General features: G+C 36.5%; 1 protein-coding gene across 1 annotated transcript in view; it reads left to right on the top strand.

Moving 5' to 3' along the window:
- Nucleotides 1-11,864, top strand: part of LOC101548882 (transmembrane protease serine 11E) — a 54,639-nt gene extending 42,775 nt beyond the window's left edge. The window contains exons 5-10 of the mRNA XM_004620306.2: nucleotides 537-700; nucleotides 4,668-4,706; nucleotides 6,547-6,724; nucleotides 8,024-8,283; nucleotides 9,073-9,215; nucleotides 11,703-11,864. Of these exons, the coding sequence (XP_004620363.2) occupies nucleotides 537-700; nucleotides 4,668-4,706; nucleotides 6,547-6,724; nucleotides 8,024-8,283; nucleotides 9,073-9,215; nucleotides 11,703-11,864 (946 nt within the window). The remainder of the gene's footprint in view (nucleotides 1-536; nucleotides 701-4,667; nucleotides 4,707-6,546; nucleotides 6,725-8,023; nucleotides 8,284-9,072; nucleotides 9,216-11,702) is intronic.
- The last annotated feature ends 1,626 nt before the right edge of the window (nucleotides 11,865-13,490 follow it).

Here is a 13,490-nt window from a genome sequence, read left to right as displayed (position 1 = left end):
ATTTTGCCAAGTTTTCTAATATTCTTAGGATTAGGAGTTTAGAAGACCTGATGATAGCTTAGAAGCAATTGGTTTATGGGCCAGAGAAATACTATAGCAGCGAATGTGCTTGACTTACACACAATAAACCTGGGTTCAATCTCTGGCACCACGTATGGTCCTTGGATCCCAGCCAGGAGTAATCCCTGAGCAAGGAACCAAGAGTGATCCTTGAGCACTGACCCAGGAGTAAACCTTGAGCCTCACTAGGTGTGGCCCCCAAATCAAAAAACAAACAGAAAAGAATTGTTATTGGAAATTAAGCTAAATCAGGGAGAATGAATTGGAAATTCTCTGTGTGAGAAACAACAGGAATATAAAAAGAACGGATCGGATCTTTAAAAATCTCATGGATTTTTTTTCTTTTAAATGTTTCAAATGTCTTTAAATGTTTCAAAGGAATAATACATTTAAAATGATGATATTATCATAAATTATATGCTGAATTATATATTTTAAGACAAAACTTTTCCTCTCCCCCACTCTTTTTGGTATAGTCAAGAGAATTATGGGGTGTTGGCTCACATGCTGCTGATTTTTAAATTTCGGTCTACTGAAGATCCTGACACCATAAATTACATGATTCAACGTGTTCTACAAAAAAAACTACAAGATGCTGTAGGACCCCCTAAATTAGATCCGGAATCAGTTGAAATTAAAAGTAAGTTTATTTCTTTCTAGTTTAATTCTGTTATGTAGAATGCTTCCATGATAAGGTTAATCTTAGGTGCTGATTTAATGCACCCCCATTTCACACCCCCCATCATGGAGTCTTGACATAGCAGAACATTTCTTTGGAGTGAAATTGGTCCTGTGACTCTTGGGAATTTCTGTCATTAGATCCTGGTTCTGAGTTCTTTTTCTATATTAGGTCATATAGTTTAGTTATAGATGCCATGAAAAAAGTGACTTTATATATTTATTATTCTTTTTTGTTTTCATTTTATGTTCTGAGCTATAATACAGTGAAAAGGCTTTGATCATCTATACATTTGCCTTCAAATACTACTGATAAACCTTGTTATAGTTTCTTTCCTTAGACCACTTACCAATGACAAAGTTATAAATTACTTAGACTTATTTTTGGTATACAACTAATATAAAAAGTGCAAGAATTTATTTTGTGTATGTGGGTTGGGTGGAGAGGACAAAGGTATCAAATAAGCAGTGAAAGCATCTAGCATCTCATTACTAGAAAGTAAAAGACATAGGCGATCCTTAGTAGAAAGAAGAGTCTGGTTAGGGGGTATTTTACAAACTGTAATACAATGCTAGTTTATGCAGACACCATGTGGGCTACAGATATGATCTTAATTTTTGCAGAAGCTATATTAAACAAACAAAATTAAACATGTAAAACCTATTTAAATAATTTATATATTCAAAGATTTATTGTTTTAATAAATAAAAATTATCATGGCATGTTTTCTTTGAGTGCACAGAGCTACCTACTAATTGCTTTATGGCACATTTCAACTTTGGCCAGTCACATTTAAAGAATGCATTAGATGAATGTGACCTGTAGATATAGTATCGAATATGGCCGCATTGGAAATAAGAGCAGGACAAATCAGGAGTAAATACAGAATACTGATATGATAGCTAATAAGCCTAATCAGAGGTCTAGTCTGATGATTAGTCCTCTTTATTACTTTGAAAGGGAGATTTTATTAGTCAGAACCAGACAATTAGTTTGTAGGACCTAGGGCAAAATGAAAATCTTGGACTCATTTTAGAAAATAATACAAAAGTGCTATTAGTGTAAATATAAAACCTTTTATTCATAGTTTTAACATGCCATAGTATTTTTACTTATTAATCATATCATTTTTAATAATGAGCCTGGCAAGCTACCAAGAGTATCTCTCCTGCATGGCAGAGCATGGCAAGCTCCCTGTCGCATATTTGATATGCCAAAAACAGTAACAACAAGTCTCAACAATGGAAACATTACTGGTACCCGCTCGAGCAAATCGATGAGCAACGGGATGATAATGACAGTGATAATAATCAAAAGTTAAAATTCAAATTGCTAACATGAGCTCTATTATACACAACCATATTATAAAATCTGTTTCAGATAAAAGATCATCTAACTTTTTTATGGATCATGAAGCTTATGTGAATATACTTTAATGCTTATTTATTAAGATATATGAGGTATATAAGGTACATAGATTTCTTTTTGCTAGATCAGGGGAAAGTCTTATGCAAGGTTTTTATTTCCCCTTTTTAGGTTTTTCTTATTTACCTTTATTATATATGCACATTTTATCAGTGATTTTTACAATCTAGCTTAAGTGGTAAAAGAACAAAATTTTTCTAAGTCATTTTTAGTAGAAGCTATTGGCTCATACAAGAAGTAACAGTATCAAGAAAGAACATGGTAGCATCCTTTGCCATTTCTGTTTATTAGAGTATTACTGCCTTATTCCTTTGTATCAAGTTCAGATTTAAGCAAAAAATGTGGTCTCCTGGGTTTGTTAGTCCTTTGCATATTTAGAAGAAAACATCATACACTTATACTCACTTTGGGTTTGCTGGAAATCGTGGGTCCATTGGAGTTTTAAGTCACAGACATCATGGATTACATATCCAGTTGCACTTCTGGGAACTGGAATGCATGGACACACGAATTTTGTGCATCTCCATTGTTGATGCCATGTTCCATTTTCCTCTCAGATTCCACTGTAAATAACACAAGCTATGAGACAAAGTTACTATGAATTTCAAAAAACAAGCATTAGACCAAGTGTAAGAGCCAGTGCTGATACAGAACGCAAACATTTGTGAAGTTCATGCTAACGTTAGCATCAATAAGTAAGGCCAGAAGTTTTTTTATGCAAGATTTAGGGTAAAGAAGAACATTTCATTGAAATAAAGAACATAAAGATCACATACTTATTTTTACAGTTTCCTCCCTCAAAAATGATAAAAAGGAGCCTTTCTAGAATACTAGTTAATATAAACTTAGTTAAAAACTAATAATATTATCATTATGAATTTGAGTTGGAGCGATAGCACAGTGGGTACGGTGTTTGCCTTGCACGTGGCTGACCTGGGTTCAATTCCTCCGTCCCTCTTGGAGAGCCTGGCAAGCTGCCGAGGGTATCTGGCCCACATGGCAGAGCCTGGCAAGCTACCCGTGATGTATTCAATATGCCAAAAACAGTAACAACAAATCTCACAATGGAGATGTTACTGGTGTCCACTTGAGCAAATCAATGAGCAATGGGATAACAGTGATACAGTGACTATGAATTTAGAATTCATATCTGTGAAGTTCAAAGAGAATGTTTTCTTTTGGTCAAATCTGAGCCAACACATTTGAAAGTTTGAAGATTTCTGTATCTATTGGTTGTTTCAGTGTTTGCAGAGGCTACAAGCTTGAGTGCTGAGAGTCACTGAGGAGCTGAGTTTAATAGTTTGAGAGTAAATGGTCGTACTGAAGCTTGAGCAGGAAGGGATGACTTTTATTTTATTTTTTACTGAATCACTGTGAGCAACACTAATAAAGCTTTCACGATTGAGTTTCAGTCATACAATGATAGAACACACATCCCTCCACTAGTGCACATATTCCACCACCAACGTCCCCAGTATCCCCCTCTTCACCTTTCCAACCCTCCCCCTGCCTCTATGGCAGACAATTTCCCCCACACTCTCTCTCCTTTTGGACACTATGGTTTGCAGTATAGATATTGAGAGGCTATCATGTTAGGTCCTTTATCTACTTTCAGCACACATCTCCCATCCTGAACCATCCGTCCAACCATCATTGACTTAGTGATCCCTTCTCTATCCCAGGGGCCTTCTCCCCCAGCTCATGACGCAGGCTTCCAACTATGGAGCAGTATTCCTGGCCCTTGTGTCTATTGTCCTTGGCCGTCAGTCTTATATTCTGTTATTTTATATTCCACAAATGAGTGTAGTCATTCTGTTTGTCCCTTTCTTGGAATGACATTTTAAGTGGGAGCAAGGATTAACTTCTGGGCATGACATTTGGACATATTGCACAAATGAAATCAAGTTTATGAATTTCCTTATCTGCAATAACTATCAATAAAATACTAAATTTGTGAATCAGTATTATTGTTTCAAATACTATTTTTTTTCCCCAAACAGGTTTTGAGCTACCTGCATCTGCATCCAATTTCTTGGTATCAGACATAGATTTCTGGGTTTTATTATTTTTTTAATTTTTAATTTTTTCTTGCTTTTTGGGTCACACCCAATGATGCTCAGGGGTCACTCCTGGCTCTGCACTCAGGAATTATCCCTGGCCATGCTCGGGGGACCATATGGGATGCTGGGAATTGAACCCGGGTTGGCCATGTGCAGGGCAAATGCCTTACCCACTGTGCTATCACTCCAGCCCCGATTTCTGGGTATTAACATTGAACTACTCAATTAGAATTTCTGAGAACAGGAATGGAAATTATAATTCCATTATGAAGATGTTCCCTCTGTGACTTTTTTCCATACTAAAGTTTAAGAAACATTGTTCAGATTTTCTTTCTTCCAGAGGCTATGAACATAGTATAATGAACTAACCATATTGCTTACTTTACAGCCTAGGAGATATGAATTTATAGTGGAATTAAGTTCATTATTTCTGTGTATTTCAGAAATCAACAAGACAGAAACAGACAACTATCTGAACCACTGTAAGTTTAAAGTATTTATTAAGATGCCTTACCTGAACATTAAATGTTGACAAATTATTTAGGCATGCTACCTGCCCCACACTCCCCAGTATAGGGCTTGATCAGTGCATAGCTCATGATGCTTTATCTTACTTCTGAGACACACTTTATTATTAAACAATAACAGAATTGGGAGACATATACTTGCTTTTATTTTTGTGTTATTCCCAGTTTTCCCTTAGGGTTTCTCCTGGCTCTATCTTCAGGGTTAGCTTCTGGTGGGACAGAGATATCTCGTCAAGCTATGCTGGGTCTGGAACACGCGTCTGTCACAAGCAAAGATGCACCCAGCTTACTGAGCGATCCCTCTGACTCTATCACTAAAGCATATATATAGTGGGAGAGAGTAGCAAAATGTTAAAGAGGGGGCAACAAGTGTTTACTTTTATTCATCTATTATTTTATTTTATTTTATTCATATATTATATTATTTTATTTTATTCATATATTATTTTATTCATATATTAATAATATCAGAAAAATTTTCTAAAGCTTAAATAAAAGTCATCCAAGTCCTGCTCTTTTTCAGCTAGAGGAGTAAACTTACTTTCCACACTAAACAAAGTTTTGATATTATTGAAAACTTCTTTGACAATAGTTACATATGTGTTTGATATAAATTGCATTAATTTGAATTTGACATAAATTTAAATAAATAAATTTATTTGATATTAATTGCAGATAAATATGGGGTTGGAGTACATATGGATGAAATTATTGAAGACCCAGATAATACCTTTACTTATACAGCTCCCCACCACGATTTGTAGCTACTACCAAATTTATTTGGCCTACTTCTCCCTTTTCAGAAAAAAAGATCACTCTGTGCATCCCTGTACTTTATCTCCTTTAAATCAATAAACAGAAAGCACCCCCCAAGTAACCAGAAACTACTATTGCCCCTGGATCATTCTAATGACTATTATCTACTTTGGGAAACACTAAAGAAAATACATTTAAAAACTACAGAATTAATATTACAATTATCCTGAAAGAGGGAAACAAATATTCAACTGTTAAAACGTCAGTTAATTAAAAATATCAATTGTACAGAACACCATATGATAATTCCATAACCTAAAGAGCAGGTATTCACACTACTAACATTTATTAGGAAATTCATATATGCTAGGACTGTGTTAGGCAGTAGGGATATAAAATACATAAATATTACCTTTGCCTAAAAACAGCTCAAAAGCTTGATTAGATTATATATGTGAGATTAATGCCTATACAATAGTAACACTAGAATTTTCAAGGCTATTTTGATCAGCATTGTGGCATTATTGGTTATTATTATTGTGTTTGGGGATGCTACAGCTATTTATTATCTATAAAACAGAATATTGTATAGTACTCAGAAATTATACCATATATTTAAATATCTTATGGCATATAAAATAATTCCCATCACTGGTCCTCCAGCAAAATTAAAAAAAACATATTTATTCATCCCAAATGCCTACAGAGTCAAAATTGCAACACCCTGGTATAAAGAATTGAAGATTATATATGTGCTTATATGTCATATCTATTTACACATACAACATATAGAGGGAGTGTTAGTATTAATTATTAAGTTTTGGAAACGTCATAATCCTATTTGTAATGTAATAACTAAATTAAACTTTACAAGATGAATAGAAGTTAAATAAGTGAAACACTCCTGTTTAAGAAAAGAGATGAAAGAAAAGAACAAATGTTTGATACTATCGGCACACAAAGTACAAAATGATGGGGCTTATTAATAAACTTGATACTTATAAATAACTATTAACGGGAATGCATCATCTTTCTACAGGCTGTGGGACAAGAAGGAGTAGAAATGCCAGGGAGAGTCTCAGGATTGTTGGCGGAACGGAGGTGGAAGAGGGGGAATGGCCTTGGCAAGTCAGCCTGCAGTGGGACGGGGTTCACCGCTGTGGAGGAACCTTGATTAACAGCACGTGGCTTGTGAGTGCTGCCCACTGCTTCCGAGAGTAAGTTCCGAACCGTAGGAACCAATGGCAAGTGAAGTTAGTCAGAGGGAGAGGGGCGGACACGGAACAATCTTTCTCAGACACAGGAAATCAAGAAACATGGGGAACAACAAATGCCCAAAGGCAATAGCTGCAAGGTGCTGGACTTCTGTCCACTGTGGGTGGGAGTAGAATGGGGTTGGGGATGGGACAGGGAAGAGAGCAAGGGTGAGGGCAAGTGTCGCTGTGGAGACGGGGTACTGCAAGGTGGTAAAGTGTTAGGCATGAAACCTATCAGTGATGGTATTGTCAACCACAGTGCCAAGAGGAGGCAGAAGGGTTGGAGGGTAACTAGGGACATGAGCAGAGGGAAGTGGACATTGGTGAAGGAATTGGCGTTGTGAGGTTATATGCCTAAATCTCGATCATGAATGATTTTGTAAGCAACAATGCCTATTTAAAAAAAAAGCTAATGGGATGGTGAATCCTAAGCAAAGGAAATATCCCAAAGTCTGTCAAAGATGAGTTTAGAAAAACTTCAAGATAGCATATATATTTATAAAAAAAAGAGTGAGAAACTCTTAATAAATCTCTAAGAAAATGGAAATGATGCCAATATTTAAGTAGATAAATGATCCATTGGTAATTTATCTTTAATAATTGGTTAAAGGAACCAGGAATTTTAAAGTTGTCCTTGAATTTTCAATTTTATGTGAAAAAGAACAATATCGCTTTGCAGCCTATCTCTGTCAGAGATGGAGGGTAGGCAGGTTATCTAGAGGCAGTAGAAAAATGTCAGAGTAAGAATAACTTAAAATGAACAAACTTGGAGGTGACAAATTATACGGCTTAATGTTGACTGTTGGTATACCACCAAATGCCCACCTGTAGAGATTGCCTGCAGCATAGAGGAAAGCAATGCTTCCTTCAATTATTGTGCAGCTTTTTTCAGTGTTCAGAGAACTATGTACACTTGTGGTTAGGCAACGTAGAATGCATCTAGCTCTCTCAGTCTGTGAAGAGCATGCACATTTCCCTTGATATCACCGAGGCACAGAAATACCAAAAGGCCCGATGGGCTGGTAGGCAGGAGCTGGCACGTAGAGCACGTGTCTCCTATGGAACGTGGGGCTGTGGCATTTCCACCTGACCTGTCCTCTGGGCCTATTCTCAGATCAGACAGTTCTCTCAGATCAGATCATAAGTTCTTTGTATTCTTACCATTAAAATGGAAGCTTTGGCATGTGTTGATATAATGATAAATTGTATCATTATTTTGTTAGCAGTAAAGGGAAGTTCTTCTCCATATTTTCTCCTTAGTTATAAGAACCCAGCCAGGTGGACGGCTTCCTTTGGAGTAAAACTAAGTCATCCAAGGATGAAGCGTGACGTCAAGAGGATAATTGTCCATGATAAATACAATTATCCATCCCATGACTACGATATCGCAGTGGTGGAACTTTCTCGCCCTGTTCCCTACACAAATGCAGTGCACAGAGTTTGTCTCCCTGATGCATCCCACGAATTCCACCCAGGTGCTGAGATGTTTGTGACAGGATTTGGAGCACTGCAAAATGATGGTGAGCATCTGAAAAGAAAATCAAAAACAGTTTGGTATTCCAGGGCATTCCAAACTCTAATTTGGTCTCCAGAAACATTATACAAAATATGCCGGTTTATTGGTCATGTGTACCAAATCATAGGAACTGTGAACTACATTATTTAAATGTATAAATTCCTTTACAGTCTGGGGGGCTGGAGCGATAGCACAGTGGGTAGGGCGTTTGCCTTGCACGCGGTCGACGCGGGTTCGATTCCCAGCATCCCATATGGTCCCCCGAGCACCGCCGGGAGTAATTCCTGAGTGTAAAGCCAGGAGTAACCCCTGTGCATCGTCGGGTGTGACCCCCCCAAAAAAATAAATTCCTTTACAGTCTGGGAATTCTTGCCTAGATAGTTTTTTATTTAAACTATTTAGGAAATATTGTAGCACTGTAGCACTATCGTAGCATTGTCGTCCCGTTGTTCATCGGTTTGCTCGAGCGGGCACCAGTCATGTCTCCATTCGAGACTTGTTGTTACTTTTTTGGCATATAGAATACACCACAGGTAGCTTGTCAGGCTCTGCTGTGTGGGCAGGATTATCTTGGTAGCTTGCCGGGCTCTCCGAGAGGGATGGAGAAATCGAACCCAGGTAGGCTGTGTGCAAGGCAAATGCCCTACCCGCTGTGCTATCGCTCCAGCAATATAGTATCTGAAAAATTGCATATTATTCTATTCTCTCTCACTATCTTGTCCAGTGGTTGGTAAATGATTTTCAACAGGTTTATAGACTATATACACACATATAAAGTTATTTTCCCCTCTAGGTAACACTCAAAATCACCTTCGGCAAGTACAGGTGCAGCTCATAGATACTAAAACCTGCAATGCAGCTCCAGTGTATAATAATGCCATAACTCCTAGAATGCTATGTGCTGGCTTCTTAGAAGGACAAAAAGATGCATGTCAGGTAAGTGGTTTAACCAATTAATATGACGCCTAATTTTTTGTTAATGGTTTATTATTGATCTACAAGAAATTGTATAGATAGTATAAAAGGCTCTCAAGTGCCATCAGTCAGTTTTTCTTTTTTTTATAGTTTTAAATTATTTGTTTGGGGGATCACACAGGCCATGCTCAGGGGTTACTTCTGGCTCTGCACTGAGGAATCACCCCTGGCGGTGCTCAGGGGACCATATGGGATGCTGGGACCAAACCGCTCTGCCTCGTGCAAGACAGATGCTCTACTCACTGTGCTATAGCTCTGGCCCCAATACTACATAATTTTATCAAAAAATATACCCCTTGTTCTATAAAGCCATTTAAAAAATTGCTTTATTTAAACACTGTGGCTTACAGTTATTCATAATACAGTTGTTTCAAATATTAAATATTCCAAGGCTAATCCCACCACCAGTTTGACCCTCCCTCCACCATTTTCCCCAGTTTCTCACCTCCCAAACCTGCCCCCTTAGCACTATAATGATATTTTGATGAAGGCATTAGATGTGAATGTGCCTTGTAAATTTGGGATATTAAAGACGAGGACTCAAATTCCCCAGCCATTTAATTCTAGATTCCACAATTTTTGCCACTTGACTGATTCCATATAATGTAATATGTGAAAATCTTTAATTGTATTTCCTATTTTCCCTGTCTCATTGGTTTTGGCTAATCTCTCTTTCTCCATTATTATTATTATTATTATTATTATTATTATTAAAATTATTTTAGGTTTCACTTATTTTTGGTTCTTTTTTGCTTTTCCTTTTTTTTTTTATTTTTGGGTCACACCCGGCAATACACAGGGGTTACTCCTGGCTCTTTACTCAGGAATTACTACTGGCAGTGCTCAGGGGACCATATGGGATGCTGGGATTCGAGCCCGGGTCGGCCACATGCAAGGCAAATGCCCTATCCTCTGTGCTATCGCTCCAGCCTCTCTTTTCCTTTTTTTCCTTCTCTTCTGTCTATACATGAGATAAGTTGTGTCTATACAATAGATAAGTTGAAAGGTTTTTTTCATATGTGAAACTACGTTCTTTTGAAAATTATGATTCTATTGCCATTTTTCTGGCTCCTCTACCTAATATAACACCAACGCAAACCATCCACCTTCCGTCTTAGACTGACATACTCCTCTATTAACCAAAGGGGTGTGAGCCAGCCAATGTTAGCAGAACTAGCAGTCTAAATATTTCTCTCTTTGGTATTTTCTGGATGTGACATTCTTTCCTGGTTGTAATAATATTAGATCTTACTGCTCTTTTTTCTCTTTAATTACTGTTCTTTCAGATGCATTTGTTCCTGTAACATAAACAGGTTTAAGCATTGCTATCTCTGGAATTTTTTCGCTCTTTATTCTACTATGCTTTCCCTTAATATGGATTCCAATGATCAGAATGATTTGCTTTTCAAATATTTTTTTGTGGTGCATTTTATTTGTAAAATTCTTGAATACAATGCTGTGTCCTTTTTATTCTTTTTACATCTCCTACAACATATGAGAGTAAACATTTATTGATTATTAGATTGTAATTAGACATTATTTCAAATTCAGTTACTAGTATTAGTTAATATTTTTACACAAACAGAAGAGAATTCATAAGGAAGTAAAATGTAGGGCGGAAAGGATTATCTTCTATATTAAATCACTGTATTTAAATTCAAATTCTGTAATTTATTAGCATATAATTTCAGAACAACTACTTAATTTCCCTGCTTTTCAGTTTTTTTGTTTTGGCTAAAATGAATAAATTGGAACTTAGATCTAGATTTGCTTCTAGTTAATAAGATAGTTTATTAATTAAGAACCTCATTGAGAGTTGAACATTTAGTGGCTAGCCTTAGAAATCTTGAACAATGATTGGTCAACCTTGATTTTTGACATATATGTATATATATAGCCCTGGATATACAAGATACAAGCAATAGGAATTTGTTGGGAGTTTAGCATATGTATTTACTTAGTTTTGCTTTGTGCCAGGCGCTAAGCTAAATAGGATGTTACAGTCATTGTCTTATAGAATCTTTAAAATGACCAATTAGGTATTATTCATAGGGTGAATAAGTCTTAGTTGGAAGGGTCAGACAAGATTTAAAACCAGATGTCTGACTTTAATAACTGTGTTCTTTATCAGTAATAGACTGTTTCACCTTTTGTGGAACTATGTAACACAAATAAAGAGGCAACCTGTAGAGGGAATAATTTTGTCAGATATCAGATAAAATGAAAACTGTTCTCCAAAGAAACAGAAGTTTTAATTTCAATGCATTGAAACTCAAGACAAAGCCATTTCTTTAAATATTGGAACTTTTCATTTATATGAATAACTGTCATAGATGGAGTGAATAACTCATGCATTTGAATATATTGGCCTTTTCATAAAAGTTATGATAGATAATTAAAAAATTCTCTGTAGTAAATTGGATGATTAATGACTCTTTTCTCCTTTAGGGTGATTCCGGAGGACCACTGGTTAGTTCAGATACTAGAGATATCTGGTACCTCGCTGGGATAGTGAGCTGGGGAGATGAATGTGGACAACCCAATAAGCCTGGTGTCTACACTAGATTGACCGCCTTTCGCGAGTGGATCACTTCCAAGACTGGTGTCTAAAGGAGAAAAGGCCCTCTAGAATGGAATGTACTTTTGTGTACTGAAAGTTATACAAAGACGGTGTCTCAGAAGAAGCCATACACGCCACCCAAGTCTGATCCACCTAGCTAAAATATTGGCTTGATCTACTTATTTCTTCCTCTGTTCCACACGTTATTTCTGCCAGATTCATCCTGTTCCACCTTGTAATAATTTATTTTAAAGAGCTTTCTATCATCAAAATTTTGCCTTGTTGACAAATTTCTCAGATATATATATGTGTGTGTGTATCTATAGACATATATAATTTAAAATGAACCCTTCTTTTATTTCTATGACTTTTCTAATCTCAGTATATTTCTAGTTATAAGGTCCAGGCCCCCCAAATAAAATAAATATAAAAACTAAAATTTTATACATATATATAGAGAAAAAGTATGTGTTATTTTTTTCTTTAGGAAATTAAGAGAATGATCATATTCACTATGGAAGACGAGGTAGGCACAGAATGTTACTTTATAATGGAGAAAGAATGGAGCTGAGTTAAGAAAACATACAAAAACATGAATAGCTTATATTTTCATATCTAGTCAAATAGCTACAAAAATAAATGAGGGGAAGGGTTTGATTTCCTGTGAACTAAAATAGTGTAAAGTGTAAATACATTTTTATTTAACATTGCACTTCTAAGGATGTCAATGGCTAACATTAATAAATAATTCCTGTGTTTTCTTGACATTATTCATTAAGATGAGGAAGATAGGGAAATGCCACTAGCTAAATTACTGCATATGATATAAGAATGACGATGATTTTAAGAACAACTAATACATCTAACGTAGTAAGATCTTTGTGTTTGAATGAGAGAACATAGAATCATTCCAAATTATTGAAAAGGATGGGTTTTTCCACAAAGTGCTTGAATATTTTTCTAGATAGTTTCCAAAGTTTCTCCCAAAGAGAAGTCCATGAGCATAAGGTCCAGAGGTTAGTTTGCTAGTTGTGCAAATGAACTGAGAGATCAGACATCTCCTTGGAGATGATTTACTTACCTTTCCCTGCTGCTGTGTTTTAAGCCCATGCTTGGAGTTTGGACTTTTAGACTTCTCCAGATTTAGGAATATCTCTGGAAGTTGTCCTGGAAGTTTCCTTCCTCCTTTATCTAGTATGGCACTGAACTGCAAACTGTCTGGAAAAAAGACTGAACATCAGTCATCTTCATAATTTTTTCTTTAATAAATTATTACCGAGATATTAGAGACAAAACGTTCAAGATTCTACACCGTTGTGAAGTTTGCTCTGTGCCACTACATCAGGCACATTAACGGTGGAGTTTTGCTGAATTAGTTACCCTTTTTCATTTTATGCAGATTATCTATCATACAAGGTCTTTATTTTAACTTGAGAATCAAAATCAGGGCTAGGAGATAGAACAACAGGAACTTTCTGGTGCATTTGGCCAGCTCCAGTTGGATCCCCAGCACCACATCCGGCCCCTAGGCCCCCAGTAGGAGTGACCCTGAGCAGAGAGCCAGGAGCAAGCAATGAGCGTCCGCCTGTGTGGTCCCCAAACCAAAGCAGAACACAAAGAAACAATAAACAAAAAGGGAAAGCCAAAATTCTTGCGGATTTTGACTTTACTGGTGC

Source organism: Sorex araneus, chromosome 5, assembly GCF_027595985.1.
Source record: "Sorex araneus isolate mSorAra2 chromosome 5, mSorAra2.pri, whole genome shotgun sequence".
Classification (NCBI taxonomy): Eukaryota; Metazoa; Chordata; class Mammalia; order Eulipotyphla; family Soricidae; genus Sorex; species Sorex araneus.
The sequence above is the reverse complement of the archived record's forward strand: the minus strand, read 5'-3'. Positions and strand labels throughout refer to the sequence as shown.